The sequence below is a fragment of the Oryzias latipes genome, chromosome 12 (genome assembly GCF_053564925.1).
Source record: "Oryzias latipes strain Hd-rR chromosome 12, Olatipes_Hd-rR_3.1".
Lineage (NCBI taxonomy): Eukaryota > Metazoa > Chordata > Actinopteri > Beloniformes > Adrianichthyidae > Oryzias > Oryzias latipes.
In genome coordinates this window covers 17,091,493-17,117,299 of record NC_136248.1, presented here as the reverse complement: position 1 = coordinate 17,117,299, position 25,807 = coordinate 17,091,493, and the positions used below count along the sequence as shown (strand labels likewise).

General features: G+C 38.3%; 2 protein-coding genes across 5 annotated transcripts; both read left to right on the top strand.

Annotated features, from left to right (window-relative positions):
- The first annotated feature begins 759 nt into the window (after positions 1-759).
- Positions 760-7,170, top strand: swi5 (SWI5 homologous recombination repair protein). 2 transcript variants are annotated; one of them, XM_011481885.3, is made up of 6 exons: positions 782-965; positions 1,637-1,703; positions 1,799-1,847; positions 2,149-2,252; positions 2,492-2,586; positions 7,022-7,170. In XM_011481885.3, the coding sequence occupies exons 1-6, from the start codon at positions 878-880 to the stop codon at positions 7,084-7,086; spliced, it is 468 nt and encodes a 155-aa protein (XP_011480187.2). In that variant the 5' UTR covers positions 782-877; the 3' UTR covers positions 7,087-7,170. The 2 variants fall into 2 exon arrangements, with proteins under 2 accessions (XP_004074881.1, XP_011480187.2); XM_004074833.5 differs by lacking the exon at positions 1,637-1,703 and having other exon boundaries at positions 760-965.
- Positions 7,036-25,416, top strand: slc27a4 (solute carrier family 27 member 4). 3 transcript variants are annotated; one of them, XM_078955800.1, is made up of 14 exons: positions 7,036-7,171; positions 11,554-11,721; positions 13,653-13,863; positions 13,965-14,148; positions 14,995-15,153; positions 17,153-17,222; positions 17,355-17,446; positions 17,797-17,906; positions 18,037-18,246; positions 18,354-18,480; positions 18,678-18,815; positions 18,905-19,069; positions 21,814-21,960; positions 22,279-25,416. In XM_078955800.1, the coding sequence occupies exons 2-14, from the start codon at positions 11,555-11,557 to the stop codon at positions 22,434-22,436; spliced, it is 1,938 nt and encodes a 645-aa protein (XP_078811926.1). In that variant the 5' UTR covers positions 7,036-7,171; position 11,554; the 3' UTR covers positions 22,437-25,416. The 3 variants fall into 3 exon arrangements, with proteins under 3 accessions (XP_078811926.1, XP_004074882.1, XP_020563400.1); XM_004074834.5 differs by lacking the exon at positions 7,036-7,171 and adding an exon at positions 9,769-10,277; XM_020707741.3 differs by lacking the exon at positions 7,036-7,171 and adding an exon at positions 10,557-10,664.
- The last annotated feature ends 391 nt before the right edge of the window (positions 25,417-25,807 follow it).

Below are 25,807 nucleotides of genomic sequence, written 5' to 3'. Positions count from 1 at the left end.
TTTTTTTAAATATGCAAAGCAATCTTTTTTAATAGGAACATGTTGAAAGATAAAGCAATAAATCGAGATCACAAAACACTAAAAGTACATTTTTTTGTGTTTTCATAATTACAGTTTTAACTTTAATCATTAATCTAAGCAATTTTGGTTGAGCAACCTGTTTGCAAGAAAAAGGGTTGGGAGTTCAGATCCCGGGTTCAGCAATCATTGTGTACTTTGGGTATGACACCTGACTCCAAATTGGGTCATGATCATTTCTGTTATAATCCATTGAGGATATAGATTCCTTGTGTATAATGTTTGAATCAAGGCTTTTCAAAACTTTTTGTTTTAAAAATGAACTTGTACTGAAAGGAAAGCTGACGACCTGGACGCTTAGCTAAAATGCAGTGCTTGTTATCCGACCAATTCTAAACCACAATAAAGTTTTAAGTGAATATATGAAGTGAAATAAACAACTTGTTTTTTTAGATGTAATAATTTTGAAGATTTAAGAAAATGTCTCGTTAAGCAGTGTAAAAAAAAATGTTAGGTTGTTCCCTAATTCTCTAATTATATAATTTTTTTGTGTGTGTTTCCTTCATATTTATCTATTTTTAAATGATTGGATTTTAAGTTGATCATCAGAGTTGGCCCCGGCACCTTTTTCTGCACCAAATCACTGGTGTTTAAGGTTGTGGCCACTTCAACTGTTAATGCTTGACGTGTTTCTCCGCCCCCTTTAAGATTAAACCACGCCTCCTCGTTTTTTAACCAATCAGTTTGTCTTGAGTGAATCTGTTTCCTGTCAGGCGCAAATTTACAAACTAGACTTTTCCTCTGTCCTCAGCAAACACAACTTATATAAAAACACTTACATGAAGCAGCATGAGTGCTAATGAGAGCAATGAAACGTCTTCAGTTTCGAGTAACTGCCACGCTTCGACACCTAAAGAAAGCGAGAAAGGCAAAAAGGATCCAAAAAGGTAATTTCACTGTTAGCTTGGTGTTAGCTAGCCAAGCTAGCTTATAGGAAGCTGCACCATCGCCTCCTCAGCACATTTCTGTGGTTCTTCACTTAATCTCTCATTTCCTAATCATAACAATTCAAATGACTGTAGGCGTAGAAAGAAAATATTACCGGTAATTGGAAGAAAATAAACATTTTTGGTCACTAACAATCCAGTTTAAATTTCAGCAAAAATTTCATTTAATTTATTTAATTAAATATATTTTTAACTTTGGATATTAGCTGTGAATTAAAGTTGCATGGGGTGCAACTATTGATTGACTTCATCAATTAATAGATTAATAATTGATCTGTCTGAGGCAATTTTTTAATCAAATTGATGTAAATCATTCTTAAATTGTTTTTAAAGGAAATAAAGATCTATAATCGATCTTAGAAAATACCATTTGGGCTGAGGCACAATTATTATTATTTTACTATAACAGTTGATGCCCAAGTGCATCACAGCAGGCAACACGTATGTGATGGTGGTAAAAGGTAAATATCTCCAAGTCAGACTGGTTGAATCTTTGGATAGAAATGTCCTGGATCGCTATCAGATCGACCCAAAAAATATAAACCAATATCGACTGTGAATCGTACCAGCAACCGCAAGCTATACTAATGGAATTGTTATTGTTGTGCTAGAGGAGCCGCGACAGAGAAACGAAAGAGCCGCATGGTTGCCGACCCCTGATCTAAATACTTGGCCTAAGTTATAAAGGGTTTTTTGCTCTCTCAATATTTGGCAATATTAAAAATATAAAAAAACCTTTAATTATAGTTTTTTTTCTTCTTTGCCTCCCACAGAACTCCTCTATCACACCTTAAAAAAGTACACTGCTCTTTTAAGTCACCTGTAAGTATTGCTTCTTTTTTTAATGGACACACTCTGACAACACGTTCACGACATCCACATGAGGGGTTACAGTCACTTGTTTTACTCAAAAGCATTTAACATGTTCAATTCTTCTAATCTGGTGTATTGATTCAGCCAATTCATTTTTGAATGTCAAATAGTAGCCAAATTAAAACCAACAACCCAAAAAGGACTTTGAACAACACACTGAAACTCCTAGCCTTCCTAGTGTATTTCTTTTTAGCGTTTTTAGGTAGAAACAAACAAGTAAAAAACATGATTTTTGTTTTGACCCTCACAGCATCATGTAACTGAGAAAGCTAAAGTTAGTCATGAAGGGGAAGTGGCAGAACTGCAGAGGAGAAGGGAGCAGCTGGATTCAGAGATAGAACAGCTAGAGGCTGAGTGAGTACAACTTCATCTTTATGTAATCTGACTTTTGACATACAGATGAAAGTATCGATCTTATAGGTTATCATTTTAATTGTAGTTAAAATCATCTGAAAAAAATTCTCTAAAATAAGGTTTTTTTTGACCAGTGGTTATCTGAGCAGCGTCTTTCCAAAAATATTTACAGTTGTGTTTTTTGCTACTGAGCAAAAGTTCTACTGTTAATTAAATTTTGTGTGTGTTTTAATGTCCAGAGGATACAAAGTAGAGGAGTTGGAACACCATATTAAAAAGCTGCATGAATACAATGACATCAAAGACATTGGACAGTCACTTCTAGGTCGCATTGGTAAGTATGTGTATTTGCACCGTCAACTACTTTGTTCCACCTCTGACTAATTAATGTTTGCAATTGTTTATGTTTACAATTAGTGTTTATGAGAGCGCATTTGCAGCTTGATCTGACTAAATTAAAGCAGGTTAAGCACAACCTGTTTAATGAAGTCATTTTTCATTCTAGTTAAGTGTTATTAACAAACACAAACAAAAATTTGACTAATTTAGCTTTAAAATGAGCATTTCACCATTTCATGAAATCTACTTTGGTTGATCCTCAGGCTACGTTCACACTGCAGGGCTTAATGCTCAATTCCGATTTTTTTGAAAATCAAGGGGGGGGCAGTGGAAGTGTGTCGGCTGCCCGCATTCGTGTTGTGTGTTACAAAGGAAGGAGAACGGTAATAAAAGAAGGCTTCCCCCAGAATAAATGATATTGACTCTTTATTAACCCGCCCTGGAGAATCTGAGGGTCCGAACGGGGAAGTGAACCCCGAAGGAGGATCTGCTTTCGGCCCTGGAGAAGGTCTCCCCCGCGCTTCTGACCACGGTCTGAAAGGGGAAAAAAAAAGTCATCCCTGGAAAGGTTCAACACTACGCTAGGCCAATTCGCTGGAAATGTTTTCAAAAACTGCTCAGTTGTGATAAGAGCCCTCGAGTTTGGCCTGAATAGAGCTGTCACCCCAAATATGAATCCAATCGGTGACCTTGCTTCCCTTCCACTGACTGGTCTCAGCAGCATCGTCCGCCGTGGTTGTTGTTTATGTTCTCGTTCCCGCCTACTTCAACGCAGAATTATGTTTGTAGCGTATCAATGACGTACCGGTCGGATACAAGTGGCCTGGCCGTTCAGACAGAGGACTCATTTCAAAAGATCGGATACGTATCGGATTCAGGACCACATGCCCAAGTGGCCTGGGTCGCACTTGAAAAGATCGGATCTGTGTCGTTCAGACTGTCATGAAAAGATCAGATACAGGTCGCATTGGGGCAAAAAAAATCGGAATTGGGTCGTTTTAGCCTGCAGTGTGAACGCAGCCTAATTCTTACTCTGCTGTTTGATCACACTAGCCATAGTTTTCTCATTTCCTTCCAAGTAAACATAGGGGTAAATAAAAATGTGTTTTAATATGATCAATCTATTATTTGAAACATATTTTTTTCTAAGATGTCATTTTTTTAGGTTTGGAGGCAATGCCTTCTTTTTGTAATAGAGTAGCATAATTTATAACCACAATCGACTATTCTTTGGTGTTTGATTTTTTATTTTACTTTTTTTTGCAAACTAACTATAACATGACTCACAATGATCTGTCACTAGAATGTGACATATTAGTATCTCATTTACATGTTTATTATCAGGCACTATGATGTTAAAACAGACAGAGAACAAAGTTGTACAAAGTTTTTTAGAATTGTTAAATAAAAGTAAGACCTGTTGATTTAAACAGGACCATCTTTACAATATTTACATTTTAGCAATTAGTTCATAAAGTATTGCACATCTTGAATGTTTTTTTATTTTTGTGGTGAAAAATACAGACAGATTTTTTTACTGGTAAAAAAGAGGTAGGACTGTTAAGAGAAAAATATGGAGTTTTCCTGTCAAAGGTTACTGGAAAAATTCAAATCAAACCACTTTGCTTATTCAAATGGGAGTATTTAATGGCTGATCTTGAAGTTGCTTTAGTCAACCGCTAGAGGGCAGTAAAGAGGCATTTTGAGTCTTCTGATTATTTAAAAAGCAGAGGCAAGTTCATTGTTTTATTCTATTAACACCAAAAAACAAATGTTTATTGACTTTATTTCACTGCACAGGTGTCAAACTTACTGTATTTATCCTCTTTGTTGCATTCAATTTAAACCTATCTGCAGGACCTTTTCACCAAAGTCCACCCTCTGGATTCTTGAATAAAGTAGCTGCTAGCTAATATTGAACAGCAGCTGGGACATTTGGCTGCAGGTTCAATCCGCTTACAGAAATTATTTATCTTGAGGGTTTTCTGCACATCTGCTCTCTGTGGTTTTCTGATTTGGAAGGATTTCAAAAATACAAGCTAAAAAAAACAGAGATGTTGACTTCTTTGTTGATCATTTTCACCACACACAAAAAGACATACACTGTTTGTCCATACAACAGATTTAGAGAAGTGGGGGTGAGTTCCCAGCTGTCATACTGTTTGGAAAGTTTTGATAAACTATGAATGTCATGCACCGCTGTGAATCATTTGACTTTTCACCCACTTTTCTTTTTCTCTGCTGTCCATCCTTTTTTTTTAAATTATGTTTAATATATAGATGTTTGAAACTGTAAATGTTTTTCTAGTATCAGTAAAATGAAGAACTGAGATGTTAATGACCTCTTGGTGAACAGAGGTGGCGTTTCCCCTCTTACACAATTTCAGGCTTTGTCATCACTCAGACGACACACAATTACAATCTCTGTGTGCGTACGCTAAGACATGCAGGCAGGGTCAAACACGGACTATCCTCTTCTCTGCCCCGTCCCTCTCTGGCTCACTTTGTCTCAAACAAGCACACTTTGACGGAGAGCCTCCACTCGGACACTGAATCGTTGTTGTACTCTATGTTCTTATTCTGAGAGGGAGGACGTAAGTGGGCGGGGTTTGGAGTAAGCCATGCCCTGTAGTACACTCTGGCGACAACCACCCCTTTGTCTATAATCGTCTTTTTCCGTCAGCATTACTGTCATTAAGGCTTTTGTATGATTTATGGTTTTATTGTCGTGATTTAAAACTGTTGAGCATCTTGTAAAACTCGTCACCTCCAGCTGTTGCCCAACACCTGGACACACAGGTGTTGATATGCAACATGTCTTTGATTCAGCCTACAGTTCATACATCTTTTTGGAAACTAAATAAAAGATAGCCAAACATTTATAGAAATAAATAGTAACTTGATGATTGGAGTGGGACTCTAAAGGGTTAGTAGACCTTTTTTTTTTATTCGTCCACATTAACAAACTCTTAACAAGTAGAAGGGAAAAACTGTGCCGTTTTTTGGGAAGCAGATGATATAAAAAATAGGCTAATTTCTGAAAGAAGGTAATGGCAGACAAAAAAACCCAAAAAGCTTCATGTGTATAGTTGAAATTGTGCTTATAAAAACATTTTATAATCTCAATCTTGGTTGGAATCTTAGTTGTTGTAGTCGCATGCACCGTTCATCATTTCTACTGTCAGCCAGAACTGTTTTCAGCAAAGTGAAAACACGATTACAGAAGAATGAAGAAACTTTAAATCGATGCTGACTGTGCTTGTCTAAAGTTAAACAAGTGTCTTTGCATGAGGGAGCAAATGTGTGAGGAATTTGTTGAAAAGCTAGAAGACACCTCAAAGTGCAGTTGTTTGCTGAACACGTCTGGGGTCAAATTAGTCACCTTGATGATGTCATGGCTAATTGGTTTTAACTCAGCAGGCTGAAATGCATGTAAACAAGTCTTGAGTTACTTCTCTAATACCCCCAGTCAGCTTTTTATTTAGAAAGTCTTTCTCATTTCTAATGAAGGTCTTGCTTTATACACCCTCCCTTCATCCTTTATACACCCTTCCTTTGACTCAGTTCAAGCGTTCCCAGTTTAGTCAATCAGTAACAATGTAAATGTCAGAGTCAGCTCCTAGATTTAAAAGAACGTATCTGGATTTTTTATGGCTTTGTAACATTGTCAAATGCTGAATTAATTTAATTGTAATTTACTTATTTATTTTATTTGATTTACTTTACATTGCCATCTTGAAAAATACTGTATATAAATTTGTTGTTATATGGAAAAAACTTTTCCCCACAGGGATTTAAACAAACTAAAGGTGGAATTTCCATTGATAGTATTAGGAATTCTTTCAATTATTAACTAAAAACTTAGCTTTCTGGGGGGGAAAAAAACCTTAAAACAAAAAATTATTTCATTGATTTAATAAATGAATAGGGGATTTTCTAAGTGATCCGTTCAATATTGTTTGAGTTTTTTTATACCTACCCTAATTAACGTATGACACAAAGTTAAATCAGTCCTAGTGGTTCAGAGATCAAACCATTTCACACTTTGAATTAATTTTTTTGTGTTTTGATAAGGTTACGTCAGGAAGGACATTCAGCAGAAACCTTTATGCCAAAGCAGCCAAAAATGTTAAGCTTGGACCACAGACTCTCAACAATAGAATAAGTGTGCTCTAATCTGACATGATACAGTGAGTTTTGATAGGATTTAAAAAAATGTTTGCAACACAATCCATTACATATATGTGTAATACACCCAAAGAAGGTTTAAAAACGTAGGCAATTAGTTAAATGCATCTTTAATGGTTTAAAAATAGTCCCTGAAGGTAAATGGGGAGCTTGGATTTTTCTGTCAGACTGAGATCTGGGTTTGTTTGTTTTAGTGAAAAAGTAAAGGAAAGCATTTTGACCCTGAAATGTTTTCCTTGTAGCTGCTCTTCGGGGGACCACCACACGAGATCTCTACACACAGTTTGACCTTGCCCTGGATGACTGACAGAAATATGAGGAATACCTTTTCCAAGCATTTCGTCTTCTAGAGAACAACAGATGTCAAAATAAAAGTCTTTTCATTTATGAAGGTGGGGACTCTAAATATGATCTGACCTTTTGATCTTTGATGAGTTGTAAAGCTTTTTTTCCTGTCTACATAGAATCTGGCTTTAGTGAGAATTTAATTTTGTTTTAATAGATCTATTAAAAGTATTTATTTACAATTTCTAATGGCATTTCATTATAGAAAAATAAGAGTCATCTGATTATCAGAATACTGATCATTTACTAGTGCACCGATGAATACGAGACCTATTGCATCCGAACTATTAAGACCAGGATTCAAGCTTTACTACATACCACTGAAACAATAAATACAATTTTATTATTATGGACGGCATGACGGCTTTGTTGCTGTCTTAAAGACCTACGCTGATGGAAATTGTGTTTTTTTTTCTTGTGGCATTTTTCTGACATGTATAAATAAGCTTAAGGTTGCATTTCAGAGTATTTATGTATTCAATTTGTTGTGAATCAGGAGCCGACGACTAAATGCCATTTAAAAAAAAACTTATTCCGCACCAACAGTCATAACCCAGGTGAATAAACTACCTCGCTCTGCAAAAACTATCGCCTTGAAAAGGATTCAGATCTTTTTGTGATTTTGCCTAAAATATCATTAAAAGACAACTGGGATTGCTTTTAAAATAGATCAAAAGATGATTTGACTGGAATGCTGACATATAGTTTACATTAACCTATATTTTTAGTTTAAAACTGCCAGCACAACCACACAAGTGCAATTATAGTATCAGTGATCTAATCTGACATGATAAAGTGGGTTTTCTTACTGCCATCAGCAGTAGATTTGTCAGTGCTGACAATGCTCTGTTCCTTCATTTTTAAGTCAAAGTTCATAGTTTGCTTTTTGTGTGTATTGCATCATCATCTATTTCATTTACTATATATGCTTGACTGACAAATATATTATTTGGCTGCTTCTGATGGAGTTAAAGGATAAAGTGGACATTTTACATTAAAATGACAGGAAGCTTGTCTTTCTAGATGCTTAAGCTTTACATATATGTATAACAATCAGCTGGCATGTGGTTGCAGGGTCAGTAAAGTTTTGGATCAATTATATTTAAGTCTAAGTAATAATATTTTTTGTAGTTTTCATGTTTGTTTGTACAGGACGACTCGAACATAAAAATTTGCCAAAATCATAAATGGCTTTATATTTTAGATCAAAACGGGTTTAAATGTACAGACTGTCTGCTGTAGACTTTTCTAAAAGCAGTTTTTAAATTGTTTTCAATATTTTCATGTCAGATTAATGGTGATATTTTTTAAAGTGGACAATAGTTTTAAGTCTTTGCAGGAGGAAAGATCTAATCACCTGAAGCTCAGACTGCTGCTGACAGAAACATGCCAGCCTCAAAACACTAACACATATTAGATGCATCATACTACAATAAAATGAAGTCTTCTCCATCAGTAGACCCACATGTGGATGAAAAGTTAAATGCAAACAAACTAAAAGAAATTTAAATGATTTTACCTTAAAATTGAAAAGTGTGGATGTTTGATAGTAGTGCTTAACAGAAAACTGAGGCTGTTCACCAAAGGAGAAAGTTTTTTTTCTTTTTCTTTTTTAAGTGTGTTTTTTTTTTATTTGTTTAAAAGAGATTCCGCTTTTGCAGCAAGCTGCTGTTAACATAAACCAGTGACGAGTGCACTCGCCTGCACTCATTTGCAAAGAAGGAAAAGAGGTCAAACTTGTAAGGAAAATAGAGACCGCTCCTAAAAAATAAGAAAAATGTAGTATATCTGAGCCAAGTATCAATCACAGTGGTGGCTATGTTTTAACATTTATTTATTTTCACTTGAAACCACTACTTTTATGTAGTAACTCATAACTTGAATTAACAAACTGGTCTGTTAAATAATATACACTTAACTCGAAAACAAAAGCATTGCTATTTTACAGAAAATCTCTGAACAAAAATAAAAATGATTGTGCTTTAATTTGCATATTTATATTCTTTTTAATGTATTGTTAACATTTGTTTAAATTATTTTTAAAGGAAATCACCATTATTCGTACTATTGTAAAGAAATGTGAGCAAGGGACCTCAAACCACAGCCTAATTGTTGAAGTCAGGTCACAGGTGTTTTGCCGTCAGTAATTGTGAGTGAAACTTGTTATACAAGCTGCATTTTTTAGTTGCTGCTCCTCTCTTTGGAATGGAAAAACCTAAGTGGCAAAAGAGGAAGGTAGAGAACTTCATAGATGAAAATCTCTGCTGTGCAGCTAGAAAATGAGGAATGTCTTCATTCCTGCCGCAAATTCTGGTGTTGAAAGACCTTTGGAGAAGCTTTACATAGTAAACGGTCAAGAATGGTGATAGTGGAGCAGATTTAGGGTTCATTTACCGCCGTTGGGTTTAACCCTTGGGCTATCTTAAATGACCCCACCCTTACTTTGACGTGTTCTCCCTACCATGACAAAGATGGATATACAGCAAGTGGAAAGATTTCAAGTAATCCATGGAAACCAGTGAAGATCACAAATCATTGAAGAATAAAGGTTCAGCGCACTGTCTAGTGGGTCTAGATGACCCAACTTCCAATGTTAAAGTGCCTAGGATAGCACAAGGGTCGTTGGGCAGTGATGAACCAGCAACAACAGCTGAGCCGCACTCTCCCCTCATTTTACCAAAGAGCCGGCCTCTTCCGGGTAAATAAAAAAAGACCTTTGCGGATTGGTCCTGACACCCGTCAATCAAGTCCTGTTCCTGATTCACTGATTTGACGCTGACCGTAGTGGGCGGGGCGATCTCGGAAAATTATAAGGTCATTTGAACTAAGCCCTATAGCGCGCTCACCGGTTTCAATGAACCCAAGGATAATATGAATTATTGTGACAATGAACGGATGATGACCGCCGGGGCAAAGTCGACGCGCATTGCTAAGCAATTAGTGAGGAGCAGCGCCAGAAAGGGTTTTTATTAATAGCAGGAGATCCCGGTCCGTGTGTGTCCGTCTCTCTCTGAGCGCTTGTATCCAGCCAAGCTAGCGACGTTGAGCGCAGGTCTACTCTGTAAGCCGATCAAGGTGGAATTGTACACAACCAAGATCAATTTTGGGATTTCTGCGTACCGAGACGCCGTAAAGGTGTGGAGAAGGTGCCAGGTATGTGAGCTAATACGCATCCCCGGTGTTTAACCGCAGGAAGCACACGCCGTGCTTTACCTCGATGCTCATCTCAGCGGTTTGGTGTTTTTTTACGCCCTTTCTCTGTGTTTGCCAAGACAGGGATCTGCTTCTGTCATTTCAGGCCACTTCCACTGTCGATGACTAAATTAGGAATTCGCATACGCTTATTCATCATTAAAAAAAAAGAGAGATCTGCTGTATCCTCATCACGTCTTCGCTTCCTTTTAGCTCGTGCGCACACAATTCTGCGCATCTTGCTTCCCTGGCGAGCAAGTTACAAATATAACCTACATGAGGTTAGCTCGATTAACCATATGAAACCGGTTCATAGGCGATGGCCTTGTCTTAAGCGCACATGGCATGGTAAGTGAGGTTACCAGCAGTGGGTTGAGCCTCCCTTTCTACCGCAATGTGATGCTACGCGCTGTTCAAATTTCCGGAATTTGGCAGCAACGGTCGATGGAGCTTTTTGGTCTCAAGAGTGTACAGTAAAGTGTTCCTCTTAGTGCTTCCGTCTTTTTAAGGGGTTTATTTTATTTAAAAACACAAATTATCATAAATTATGAGGAAATATCCGTCTACAATATGAATACATTTATGCTTTACAATCTCCACGACCAAAAGAAAAGGCAGCATCAGAGGTACCGTATGTTGACGCAAGATGTCGTAAATACGACCGCCCTAATGAGCTGGACGGGTACGCCATCCTACCATTTACGGCTGAGATCAGCTTTCTGGAGATCGGACACCTGGTCAACGCCACCCCCGTTTTGTTTTTATTCTTACTAACCAATTTCCTTTGTCTTTTTTCATGCTGGGGTGTGAAGCTAAATTGCACGTGTTGGTCACCAGAACATTTTTTCAAACATTTTTTGTAATAAAGGTATACAGTAAAATTGTGCTAATAAATGTAGATATTCCGTAAATAAAAAGGCACAATTAACTTTGTCATGTAATAATACAAACAGCTAGAGTGTTTAACTGTATGAACCCAACTATGTGAGTAATTCTACTCCTTCACAAGTTCAACATCCTAAAGTAGGGTTTATGGAAGAAACTGGCACAGGATGAGTAAACAAATCACTCCAGATAATATTGTTCTCCTGCTGAGCTCAACAGCTCTATCTCAATATTTAACCCATAAATAAGCTTCATGTTGCCTGAAATGATATCTGCTCTGAAATGTTTAGTCCCTTGCAGTCTGGACTCTGCAGGCTGCAATCTTTATTTATACTTGTATGCATTCTTTCAGGATGATCATGGTGCGACTGGGTTGTTGCACAGCCATGCTGTTTGTGTTGAGGCTGCTGCTGGGCCTGCCTTGGTACCAAGTTCTTCCAGCCATTCTGATCTTCTACCTGGGAAGTGGAGGATGGAGCTTTGTGGACATTATTGTCAAAACACTTGGCAGAGATTTACAGTAAGCATGGAGACTATAGTATTTTGTAAAATTTAGAAAAATGTCCAAATAAGTTACTTTTGTTATGTTTTCCAAAAAGCACACAAAACAATAAGTAACATTTCTGGACATAGGGAAGATATGTCAGCAGTACTTTATTTAAGCCATCTATGAAACAGTGCTATGACTCTACAACATGGGTTATATGTAAAGCAGTAACTCTAAACTTTATTTTGAAATATTTTCATATGGGCAATATCTGTATGAACCTCACTGCTCAGTCGTGGTCATGAAAAGCTACAACATGGTTTCTTTACCAACCAGGGATGTATTTATTTTTTTCTCACAACAATTTAATTCTTATTCCAGTTCTTATATTTGACAAACCAAGACAAAGCCATGACTTTTTTTAATGCTTTAGAATAGAAAAAGACATACAACTACTTCATCTCAAACATGATAGTATAATCTATTTTAAATGTCTGCTCTACTTTAGAATATACATTAAAAAAATTTTTTTAAATGATTTACAGTACTACTAAAAATGAGAACACTTGTTCAAATACATCCAGTTAGAAAAACATGGCAATAAATGTTGTAATTTGAGATCTAAAAGCGCCTTTTCATTGAATTCATCCATTTCATCACTCAAAAGTTTTTTTCTGCAAAGGTGGCTTCTTTAAATGATGAAAAGGGAGTTTGACACAAATAACCTAGACAAATGAATTTACAATTGGTGTTTGACATAATAGCGTTGTGCTTATGATAATTTCATCTTCCCTAAATAGTGCGAGAAGCTGTAAAATGGGAAATTGTAAGTCCTCAGCCTGTTTTACTAAAACAAATGATCCAAATTGGTGTCACTTGTATCAGTTTTGTTCTCTAATTATCTTTTAAAAACAAAACACATTTTTTATCATGCAAACACATAGAGCTGTTAAAGGTCTTTATCTTTGGTCTAATTTCAAAATTTAAGACACACTCCCAATTCCCCAGAAATCTAAATGTCACCTTCCAGTGTTTACAACAAAGTTAAACCTTAATCTTCTTTGTCTCTAACAAAGTGGACCTGTTATGAGGTGACTCAGAGGCTTTTATTGTGTAGAGTGGTGAGACAGGTCTATGGTGTTTTGAATGCAGAAATCACAAAAGGGAAAGAGTCTAACAAACCTGTTAATCAATAAGGGACCAACAGTTTTACCTTCCTTGCTGTCAACAGTTTTTCCTCTGCAAACTGTAAATTGCCCCATATTTAAGTTTTGTTGCAGGTTTTTTCTTAAAAATTCTATTATTATTTTTTTCAACCATTGATCATGTTTTAGTAAAGCTTCCAAAAAAATCTATGACATGAGCAAAGTTATTGAGAAATCTGATCTGCAGTGACCTGCAGATATTTTTTCCCCTACATGAAAACTGCTCTTGTAATTTCATCCACAGTACAATCATAAATTCACTTGCTTTGTTGGTTTTTATGGGGTTTATGTAAGAATTTACTGCTTGGCAGAATTCTCACCTTATGTACCTTTGTGCAATAATCACATAAACAAATGCAGACTTTGTTCCTATGTAATGTGATGCCTTTTTATTAAATATCCTCAGTTGGTTTAAATTGAAACTGATCCTTTAAAAGTTTGCTTATCCATTAAGGCCTGTGCCTTTTTACATATTTGATTTTCTGATGACAAATTATGCAAACTTTGTGTTTCTGCATAAAGTATATTCTCCATTTTAACTGCGGTGGTAGTTTTTCAGACTGAAAAGTTTAGAATAACATGTCTGAATAGTTTTAAACCTGTCCATACCACATTTGTTTTTTTGCCATGAGCCCTTTTTTTGAATTTTGCATTCAAATTGTAAGTTTAAATACCTAAAAGAATTGAGAGCAGCATATTTGTTCATCTTTAAATGGCTGTTACAAATGCATATACTCACGTCATCTGTCGTTCTTTCAGTGCAGCGTATGTTCTCCTGCGGGTGAAGCTGAACGTCAGGCGGCACCTCAGAGAGAAGAACACTGTTCCTAAGATCTTTGCTGAGACGGTGCAGCGCCACGGGGACAAAACTGCCCTCATCTTTGAGGGCACTGGTGAGAGGTGGACCTTCCGACAGCTGGATGAATACTCCAACAGAGTGGCTAACCTGCTGCTGGAACGGGGCTTCAGGGTAAAATTCTAGCAGCGAAAACGACTATAAAATGTTATTTCTTCTGTCAAACAATTTCTGAATTATTTGTATTGTTTTTTTTTTTTGTTTGTTTCTTTTAGGAGGGGGATGTGGTGGCCCTTTTCATGGAGAACAGGGCACAGTACGTGGGTCTGTGGTTGGGCATGGCAAAAGTGGGAATTGAAGCTGCTCTCATCAATTTTAACTTGAGACTGGAGGCTTTGGTCCACTGTATCATCATCTCCAATGCCAAGGCTGTCGTGTTTGGATCAGAGCTAACTGACGGTAAGAAGATTTGAATGAAAAAAAGAGGGAGGTACTGGTAGATAGACTCCCCACACACACACACACACACACGCACACACAGGTCTTTATCTGTGGCGTGCTGACGTTTGCTGTTGTGCTTCATAAGTAGTGTGAGAGGTGAGTGCAGGGAGAAAGCATTGATGATCATAAAAGATAAATGTGTCCTTGGTGAGCCTCTATCACCCAGGTTAGCTGTTCAAAGCTCCTCTCCTTAGAAACAAGCCGTGCCCGATAAGTGCTAATCTGAGCTCGATACGAGCGATAATGCTCAAATCCTCAGGCAGTATTACTGTCATTCAACCTATCTCTAGCACTAATCAGTGGAACATCAGACAACAGCTCATCATCCGCACGAAACAGTCACAGAAACTGAGGAGGGTCTGTTTTTTCCCTCTGTGATCTTGGCTAAGCCTCGATTTCCACAGCTGGAAGGAGTGAATGGATTCTAGCTGGCCATCCTGACTGTAGTGTTGTGGACCTGCAACATCCTTAAGTGATTAAAAATGTGACTTTTACTGCATGGGCTAAAATCAGCCCAGCAGCATCATTGCTGAGGCAGCAAGAGTAAATCTTACATGAGTGTACCCTGTCTCTTTTTAGATACCACTGTCCGTTTATCTTCTGAAAGAAGTAAAAAGTTCTTACAATTTTTATAAATGTCATTTAAATTATCCGAAAAATCTGTCCATGGGGTAAGAAAAGAATTGTAGTCCCTAAAAAAATTATTTTGCTATTGAAAAACATCCTAATAAGATTATTTCTCTTGCAAGACAGAAAAGAAGACTTTTTCTTGAAACAAGGATCTTTTACTTTCCTAACATTCAGCGGTGACTGAGGTCCATAAGTCGATGGGGAAAGCTGTGCAAATGTTTTGCTGTGGGGATTGGGACCCAAAGCGCGTCCCACAAGGAACGGAGTGCCTGGAACCCCTGCTGGATGGCGCCCCATCTCACCTGCCTCGCCGGCCACAGCGCTGCTTCACAGGTTAGAAAAATACTTTCTTGGTTTTCTAAATTCAGCGTTAAGGAACAACTATCTATTAAAAAAACTTATGCGTTAGGGCAACTCTGGACAGGAAGACTTGGTCTAACAAGAACAAGCTTCCAGCAGAACCAGATTCTGTGAAGGTGACTCAATGTTGGTTTTGAGCCAGTTTTTTTTTTTTCTTTCTTTAAATCTCAGTCATTCCTATCTTAGTTAAGATGCATTTTCTAAAAATGAGTAAATGGGTGGGACAAGCAAGCCTGGCAGTTGTTGAAACACACCCAGCAAAGCTATGGATTCAATAGTTACTCAGTGGCGTCGCCCCTATATCTAATCTGACGCATTACCTGGATTTTAAAGCTTAACAGAAGTGAGAAACAATTTTGGAACCTAAGTGGGAGCCGACATACTGTACTTGTATAACCTAGAAGTTCACCGACCCAGCTCTACCTTTGTTTTAAACAGTGGGGACAACCTTTTGCCTTCACTGGTTCAGGATCAGACACAAAACTGGGGATGATGAAATGGCTGTGCTCAATCTGTTAAATCACTACATTCTGAAAAGGGAAAAGATCAAAATTGTCAATTTAAAAAAAAAAAAACAGTGACTGAAGGATTCATTGGTTTACCAAAAAAAGGGATCATAGAGTACAAAACATCCACCCAAGAGCAGCCCTAAAAACATTTCTAAAAGTAATATGAATATGAAAAAGCTGTGGAAAACCCCAAAATAAAGTCAAGTCTATTTTTGATTTGATTTTGATCTGATTTGAAATGGTTTATTTCAAGCAATCAAATAAGAATAATGCACAAAAAACAATACAATCATCAGTTATCCATTCATACTGTGACGAATCAAACCTCGGATAATTAGACATATTCATAATTATTGCTTGAAAGGGAGTGGAAGGAAGCAAATTTATATAATCCCACCCCTGGTTGATCATGACTGTGATCAACGCAGATATTTGGAGGATAAGAACCAAAGTTATTTTCACCAAGACTGTGATTTAAGCGACTCTGTTTTCAAAAGCATCACTGCAAAAATCAGGAGTTGAAGAACTGTTGTAAATGTAGATTTTATTCAACCTCATGGAATGTTTTTAATGACGTCTGTAGCTCTGTGCAATCTTTGCCTCTCCTTTGTAATGTTTAAAAATCAAAAGCGACACTGTCAGTGGGTTTCTAGAGATGCACTTCTTCTGAATGCAATCTCCAAAGCATCAGATCTGTTTTTCTGTGCAAGTCAAAATGATTCTATAAAGACGGATGTATTTACAGACGGCGACATATTTGAACCTGATGGCGCAGACCACTTTAGAATCAGCTGATCCTGAATTCACAGATCATCTAAACTAATGGAAGCCATTGAAGATGTAAACATGTGCCAAACATTAAGGGGTTTAAATAAGTTCCACTTCATACAATTTAGACCAGCAATCTTTGGTTTACACTTCAATATTTAACTGTGAACCTCCATAAATTTTTGCAAAAACACTTCATGAACATAGGTGAGTTGTTTAACTTCAATATAAGGAAGTATTGCTATGATGCTAACCACTAATCTGACCTTTCTACTTCACACTTTTCTGCTTCTGACCACAAGAGCAGCAACAGAACCTGTCGCCCTTTCGGGAAGAGATGAGTCAGGATTAGTGTGGAGGTGATTTCCATTGAGTGCTGGCAGCTTTTGTGAGCTTGCTTCATGTTTGAACTTGACCCCCAAAGCTGATTTATCTGTACCCAACTACTCTGCAAAGTGTGGGACGTTAGTTGTGCTGTGTATTTGGTGTTTCTTACACCTTTGAAGGTGAAATCTACAAATTATCCACATACCAGCAACATAATTTCATGGGGCTTTGGTGCTTTATACTTCAGTATATTCAAATAAAGGAAAACTCTATTAGTCCACGCTTCTAAAATGGTGTTAATATGCAACTTCACATTTTTGATTTCCTGCCAGTTTATTGTTTTAAGTTCTCTCTGTTGTCTGTTGCAGATCGCCTGTTTTACATCTACACATCAGGAACCACTGGGATGCCGAAAGCAGCCATCGTCGTACACAGCAGGTACCAAGGAGCCTCGCACCGGACACTTTTTTTGTTGATCCATGAAGCTCTCGTGTGTAGTTCAAGTGCTGTTCAGAAATCTTGTACGGAACCTGCTGCTTTTGGTTGAAGTCTTTGTTTTTGGCTCTTAAGGTACTACCGTATGGCAGCTCTGGTTTACTATGGCTTTAGGATGACGTCAGAGGATGTTGTGTACGATTGTCTCCCACTCTATCACTCTGCAGGTAACCGAAGGCTCAGAATCTATTTTATCTATTTATTTATTTATTTTGATCTGTGCAAGAATATTCAAACTCTTTGACAAAGAATGTCAAACCAGAATCTTCAGAATGTGAATGTAGACTTTGATAAATGACCTTGGAGTCATTTTAGTTGTTTTTTTTTTTTATTGTTAAACATCTCCTCTTTCCCTGTAAAACCTTTAAAATAACAATTTTTCTCATTTTATTTTTACTCTCTTTATGGACAGATGTATTTTCGATCAGTGCAGCGAAAAACTTAAAAAATGATCTGGTTGAATCAGCAATTACTTCATATTTTTTAGGTTTTAATCTGGAATCTGTTTTGTCTTCAGGAAACATTGTGGGAGTGGGTCAGTGTGTAATACATGGCATGACTGTGGTCATCAGGAAAAAGTTCTCTGCCTCACGCTTCTGGGATGACTGTGTCAAATACAACTGCACAGTAAGAACAGCACTAACCTTTAGTACTTTTAAAAAATGTATATATAATAGTAATAAAAAAAATTGGACCTCAGTTCTATTTTTTTAGTCAGTATCTTTTTAAAATTGATTTTTTTCACCCTTTCTTCTAGATTGTTCAGTATATTGGTGAGATCTGCCGATATCTGCTGAATCAGCCCGTTCGGGATGCAGAGCGGCAGCATCGTGTCCGCATGGCGCTAGGCAACGGCCTGCGCCAGTCCATATGGGAAGAGTTCATGAATCGCTTCAACATCCCACAGATTGCAGAGTTTTATGGAGCCACAGAATGCAACTGCAGCTTGGGCAACTTTGGCAACAAGGTGGGAAGGCTGGGTTTAGGGGACAAAATCTGCACGGGGGTTCTGTCACATGTGGAACTCTAACTTTGGCCTCTATTAGAAGAAGTCTGCCTTTGATTTTGAACCAGATTGGCGCGTGTGGCTTCAACAGTCAGATTCTGCCCTTCATCTATCCCATCCGACTGGTGCGGGTGGACGAAGAAACAATGGAGCTCATCAGGGGACCCGATGGCGTCTGCATTCCCTGTAAACCTGGTAAGTTTATCGAAAACAACCTTCACGGATGGTGCAGCTAAAGTTGTGGTGATTAACTCGCATATTCCTGTTCAGATGACGTTTGTAAACCCCATATAAGACTGTAAAATAACTTGTTGCTGATGCTGCATACATACAAAGATTTTTTCTCTCTGAAACTTTACAGCAGCTAACGTGTCTTCTTCCTCTTGGTCTAGGTGAGCCTGGCCAGCTTGTGGGCAGAATCATTCAGAATGACCCCCTTCGCAGGTTTGACGGCTACGTCAACGAATCGGCGACCAGCAAGAAGATCGCTCACAGTGTGTTCAAGAAGGGAGACAGTGCCTATCTCTCAGGTTAGAATCCTTCACAGAATCCAACTTTCATACAGTGACCTGTTCATAGGATTTTCCCCATCATATCACAACTATGAATCTCTTTGCAGGTGATGTCCTGATCATGGATAAATACGGCCACATGTACTTCAAGGACCGAACAGGAGACACTTTCCGCTGGAAAGGAGAGAACGTCTCAACGACAGAGGTGGAAGGGACTCTCAGCAGACTGCTGGACATGAAGGATGTTGTTGTTTATGGTGTGGAAATACCAGGTATTGTCATTTCCTTCTTATAACAAATTGATATTGAAAGCGTATTACAGGAACAATGAAAACATGGATTTGTTAAATGAAAGTACAACGGTCCCTCGTTTATTGTGGGAGTTGCGTTCCAATGTGAACCTGCAACACGTGAAATCCGCAAAGTTATCATCCTTATTTTTACCATAGTAATAGACGTTTTAAGGATGTAAAACCCCTCAATACACACGTTACACACTCCCTTGTTTAAACTCTCATTTTGAACCTTCATAGAAAAATAAAGCCACCATTATAGATTGAAAACAAGAGGAAAAGAGCGAAAGCGTGATATTGCGAGGGTAGAGGGAATACTGTCGTCCATTTAACAAAAGCTCATATGATATAAAGTCTGAAATACTGTAAAGGCAAAACACTGATTAAAGATTGCAAAACAGTAAAACTTTAACTGAATAAATAAAACAGGAAAGCAAAGACTGAATCTATATGCTTAAATTGAGATCAACTATGCAAGATTTCTTTTTATTTAGGCTTTTCTAATCTTGTTTCATTTCAAGCCAAAGATTAGCCTGACACAAATATGCACACACCCTTAATCTTTAGGAGTCTCAAGACAATTTAACTGTTTTTGTCCCAATTTTAAGTTTAGCTTTATATGTTTTCTCTTAAAATAAGTTGTTTGGGAGTATTTTTCATTACAACTGGGACTGTTTTTCTATCTTTTTTTGTTCTATAATTTGCTATACTTCAATAACACATTAGATCTAAAAGTCTACCAAAACAACAAAATCAGAGTCTGACACTTCCAAGCTGGGTCTTTCCTGATTTTTGCCCACCTGAATGAAGACAGTGTTTGTGTTTTTGTCTGCCTTTGTTGGAGTTCTTCCATTACAGTAGACTGTGATCAGCTTCCTGCTCTGGGAAAATCCTGGCTTGACCACACCACAAAAGCTGACACAAACATTTGATAGTCAATTCTTAAAAGCTTAGTATTACTTGTGAGAGCAGAACCCCACTTTAGTGTGATTTAACATTTATTCAAGGCTCTAAGAAACTTTTTAAAGGCTGAAACTTTAAAATTTGTCACATGTGTTTCTATATAAATAGAATAATGATAATTCTATTTAATTTTTTTTATCAAGTCACAAATCTATTAAGTAATGAAGAAAAATGGATGTTTTTGAAACAGTTAAATTAAATAATGATTTTTTAAATATTCTTTTATTATTGTTATTAATGCTGCTGCTCTTATTATTCTTTGTAAAAGAAAAAAGAGGGGAAAAGGACCGTAATTTCCGTATTATAAGCCGCTACTTTTGTCACACGCTTTCAACCCTGCGGCTTATTCAATTATGCGGCTAATTTATGCAATTTTTTTCTTTTTTAAACATTTTTTAATGCATTTTTTTTTAATGACCGCTAGAGGCGCTCGAGTAGAAAGGGTAAGAGTGAGACAGGGGGAATACGGTATATGTGTCGAGGAAGACGCAAGTTTAATGTAAATTCCTGCTTTGTGAATAAATAACACGAACAGACCCTCATCATAGAAAATGCAAGAAGAAATGCATATGACGCAGCTTTCAAGTTAAAAGCAATCATTAAAAGCGGTGTGAAAATATCCACCATCACCAACGGGTTTGGAAAAGCCGGTCTGCTGCGTGACGGAGAGAACAGCGCAAGCTCAGGAGTTAATTTGCCTCAGAGTGACACTGAAAGCGACAACGGAGTGACACAGAGAGTGTGTGGCGAAGAATGTCTGACGCTGTTCTGATCCAACACTGAGGAGGAAGACTTCCATGGTTTCAGTGCACATATGTTACTGCTGCCATCAGTGACTTTTACTGGAATGTTTTTTTAACCAGCCCTGTTAGTGCTGTTACTACCATATTGCTGCTGTGTTACTGCTGCGTCACAGGCACTGTTTGGAATAGAGCTGTGACGGTGTGGGATTTTTGATCACCGAAGCAGCAGGAGTTGCGGTGTCGCGGTTTACCCCCGCAACACAAAATCCCCCGGCGGCCACGTCGCAAATGAATACCGGTACAAGTAATAATTGCAACGCAGTATTCTTTATTAACAAATAACAGTAACTACTAACTAATGAACTAACTATATAGGTGTTGTAGAATGAGTGTGTGTGTCAGCACGCTGCGTGTGGAGGAGGAAGGAGAGCGTGCCGTGCAAGAGTGAGTGAGCGCTTTCCCCTTCTCTGCTGCAGCTCCTTCCTCTTTTTTTTTTTTTTACTCACGCGGCTGCACGGTTTCAGCACATACACATCCTCATTCTACAACACGTTTCAATGTGGGCACATGCGGCTTATAGACAGGTGCGGCTTATGTATGTACAAAATGGTTTATCCTTTAAAAATGTAATGGGTGCGGCTTATAACCAGGTGCGCTCTATAGTCCGGAAATTACAATACTTTTAAAATGTCATTACCTATAAAACTAATCTGCTCTTAAACATCCTTCATAAAACCCCAAAGAAATCTATTTTTCGCTGAAGTGATTCAGTTTCTAGGAATAGTCTCAGAAACCAATTCAGACACCACCTTAAAAAGAAAATAATTCCCCAAAACGGTGCAAACAGATCCCTGGTATAAAAGATGAAGTTAAATGCAGAGAAAAAGTCTGAGAAAAGTTTGACTGCATTCTGTATTTACAACACATTAGTGAAATACTGTGAATCATCTCTGATGCCGTTTATGGACGGCAAGATTTATCAGAATCTTCCTAAGCTTCCTGTCTGTGTGTGGGCAGGAGCCGAAGGAAAGGCCGGAATGGCAGCGATCGCTGATCCATCGCACTCCAGCGACCTGGAGAAATTTGTGAGGGACATGGAGAAGGTTCTCCCTCCATACGCCAGGCCCGTCTTCCTCCGCTTCCTCCCAGAGGTCAATAAGACGGGTAAGTTTATGTCCAATTCAACAACTGAACATGTTTTCCGGGGTTCAGTTTAAATGTATTTCACTGAATTAGGGAGTGAGCAAGATATATATTTTTAAAATGCAAACTGTAGTTTATGAGAGTGCTCAACTTTGTTTTTTTGATTGAAATTCGGGAGAAATCTTAATAGTTGCAGTTTTTTTATTTTTCTACAGTACAAAAAACGTTTTTAAATTATGAAAAACCTTTAAATAGATGTAGTTATTCATAGCAGTTTCATAGAAAAAGCAAAACAAATGTGATATAAACTTTTTATCGGGTATTTCTTTTTTTCTGCAGGAACGTTTAAGTTTCAGAAGACCGAGTTGAGGCGGGAAGGCTTTGACCCCACTGCAGTGACTGATAAACTGTGCTTCCTGGATTCCAGCAGAGGGCGCTATGTGCAGCTGGACGAGGAGCTTTACCGCTCCATACTGTCAGGGAAACACAAATTGTGATGACGAGGCTGATCACTACATCTCCACACATGTACAGTTCACAGAAGAGGACGATCGCTTGCGTGGATTAAAGGACATTTTGCCCCCATGACCACAAATACAAAATAATAGCCATAAAAGGCCAATTGGCGCACAAACGCATACAAATTCGTCCTCTCAAACTGGTTAAAAAAAAAAAAATTCATGAGCACACGGCTGCATCCTCCACTGTCCCTCTTGAAATCCCACCAGGAACATATTTTTTGCTACCTCAGCAAATGCACAGAGGGGCACATTATCAGCACTCAGACACCCCCACCCCTCCCCACGACCTGTTGGGCCTGCTCTGTAAATGCTGAAGAAAGTTGAGGAATACAAGCTGCCTGGCATCCAGAATGCGAATACTTGAAACTCCGGAGAGCGAAAAGAAGAGGAATGGGACGTGGGACGACCTCGTGTTGGGACCTAAACTCATCTGTTTGTTTGACATGTTTTGTGAGGTTGTTGTGTTTTGATCGTTGGATTTCAGCTTAGCCTGCACAAGCCGCCAGAAGTGGCAGACAGTCCCCACCTGTCAGAAGATCAGACCAGCTTAGGTCTCCAAAGCATTCCAAAACTTCTTGAAAAGGGAAAATGAAGGCGTGAAGGAAACTGCGCAGACGACGCATGAGACCAGCGGTCAAAGCTTTAATGTGCAATAAAGCTCGGCGCATGCAGCCTCGTAAAATGTAGCAGCTGATATGGTCTTTTTTTGTTTTGGCGAAATACCAAATATATTTAAATATATTTAAGTTGTCTGTGTGTCTCAGGCTTTAAGGACTTTTTACTATAATCCAAGATTTTGTTTTCAGCTTTATTTACATCCCAAACTGTTTTATTAGTAGATCATTCCAGCTGCAGCATGCATGTTGTAATCAGCCGCTGGCATGCAAAGTAGGTGACCCCTGGTCTGAGCGGATAGTTATCTGAGCAGGATCTGTTCATCCTTCTTTGCTGGTGTGAAGCTGTGCAGGTTTCGTCTGAAGCCGTTTGGGCTTTGTGTGTATTTTTTATGCTGAAACATATGACTAAAGTGGGTTAAAGGAAAGGGTTGCTTTGCCGGGTTAGAAAGAGCGGAGCGATCCAAAGATTCCATGATGTTGGAAGCTGAAGCATGCATGTCCAAAAAAAGATACAAGGAAATTTGCTTTGTGAATATTAACAGCAGCTGCAGGTAGAGGTTTACAGGCATTATCCACCAAAAGCAGAGCATTGTGCCTTACTGTGAGTTCATCTCCACAGGCCCCGCCCCCCTCCTTTCATGATCTTTTTTTTTTTAAATATAACTTAATGTTTGACTCCTTTCATTCAGCTTGTATCGTCACAGCACTGCAATGAAGTCAGCTGAAAGTACAGACATGTTTGCTGAGTTGGCTCCTCCACCCTGCCTGGTGCAGGATCACACCGCATGGAGGAGAAGTCTGCAAAGCTGCTCTCCAACTCCGATGAGGCTCCATTGGTTGCTTCTGCTTTCTGCGAAGCAGCTGCATCCTTTCCCAGCTTTGCCTTTTGTGTGATTGTAGTAGTCCACCCCCACCTGCAGGCTGCTTCTTCCTCTTCTCGTTGTGCTCAGTTTCATGTTGAAAGGAAACGTGTATTCAAAGCTTCAGAAATCTGATCCCACTGTAAGGCTTTCATGGTAGAAAGAGTGGAAGCATAGGACACCCTGAGGTTTACTTCAGGTGTCTTCTGGTAGCAGATTTCCTGACGTTACAGCTGATTGTGCGTCTTTGGCAGCAGCTTTATTTTACAGCTGATTCATGACATGTTTTTTTTTTTTAAATAAGTTGCACTGACTGAAACTTTTATTTTGGTGCTGACAGCCTGCTGACAGTGACCACAACTCTGATCCGTCATTTCCCTGTTTTTGGGGGAGAAAAAGACCAACGTTCAGGATTTCTTCCTGTTCTCTCTCCTCTGCATTCTTTCTTGATGATGAGTGTGATGATGGTGTTTGAAAAGCAGCGCGTGAGTTGTGATGTTGTGAAGTAACGTGTGTGGTTTGTGTCTTGAGGGAGCACGGTTTGGCTGTTATGATGCTTCTGGATAAGAGTTGCATGTGTCAACTCTTGCCACTAGGGGGCGGGTGACTAAACAGCCCCAAAGATGAGCACTCTGAAGAGGATGTTTTAAATTCAAATTTTAAGAACCTTGTTTTTAAATTATTTCTTTGAACTGTAAATGAAGCTTTGGTTGTGTCACTGCTTGCTGTTTGTTTAGTGTGCGTTTTTAGCTCTTTGGTTTGGGTTTAAAGAGGCATTCACACATGAAGGGATGACAATCAAATTAGTTTTGCTCAGTTTTGTTTTTAAGAGGCAATAGAAAGCAACCAGGAATGCACAAATGTTCATGCCATCATTTTATCAGGGACCACGAGGGTGGTTCATTTCATATCTGCGGGGTAAAAAAATCATCTGATACCATTTGCATTTGAGGGTTTATGAAATAAATCTGGATTTTGTAAACCAGTTCTCTGGTTTTGCATTAACATCAAAATTTTTAAAAACAAGCTTCTCTTACAACCATTTATTCAGAGGTTAAACGTGAGAAATCCTCAAATTGAGAAAGCCAGTCTTCCCAGCGTGCAATAAGATCATTGAAGGTATCTTTCTGAAGACTCTACTGATGTTTTGTGACATCTCAACCGAAGAACAATGTTTTCTAAGAGGAATGTGCCCCTTATGACTTTGTGTTCCTCATTTTGCTTTTTGCACATTTCTTTTCGACATGTTTGCCTCTGTGTGTGTGTTTTTTTCTTTATGAATTGTTTCATGGTCTCGCCGCGTAGGCAGCAGCTCTCAGCCTGTGCTCAGTGATGAGGTCTGTGAGGTGTCTGTGCGTGACACACACACACACTGATGTCCTCTCGTCCACTGAAGGTGACTCCTGCGTTTTTGAAGAAAATGTCATAAAAAGCAGTGCCACGGGGAGAAATGATTATTAATAAAACTATTTAAATTGCTCACTGACCACTGGTGGTGTTTTATGATTTTTGATCATTCCTGATTAATATACCTTTGGTTAAATAATTTTTATTGTTAAATCAGTTTAAGTGAGATTTGCTGAAATTTGTCTGGAGATACAAAATAAAAAGACTTTTGTACTTAAAACATTTGGTCAAAACACATGCTGTACTGTTTTTGCTTTTGTTAGCAGTTTTAGAGGCAAAGTGATATGTAACAGAAATATTAATGTAAAAAAAAGTATATTGATTTGCATTTCATTGAGGGAGGTAAGTATTTGAACCCTATTGCTAGAAAGACTTAGTACTTTGTGGCAAAACCCTTCTTATCAAGCAAGTCGACGTTGCAGGTTTCTGAACAGATCAGGATGAATTTTGATCCACTCTTCTT

Coding starts and splice junctions, on each gene's coding strand:
- slc27a4 (XM_020707741.3), top strand. Junction 15,154..17,152: donor GCCACAGCGCTGCTTCACAG/GTTAGAAAAATA, acceptor TGTCTGTTGCAG/ATCGCCTGTTTTACATCTAC. Junction 17,907..18,036: donor GTGTCAAATACAACTGCACA/GTAAGAACAGCA, acceptor CCTTTCTTCTAG/ATTGTTCAGTATATTGGTGA.
- swi5 (XM_011481885.3), top strand. CDS start 878: ATGAGAGCAATGAAACGTCTTCAGTTTCGAGTAACTGCCACGCTTCGA. Junction 1,704..1,798: donor GATCTAAATACTTGGCCTAA/GTTATAAAGGGT, acceptor TGCCTCCCACAG/AACTCCTCTATCACACCTTA. Junction 2,253..2,491: donor ATAGAACAGCTAGAGGCTGA/GTGAGTACAACT, acceptor TTTAATGTCCAG/AGGATACAAAGTAGAGGAGT.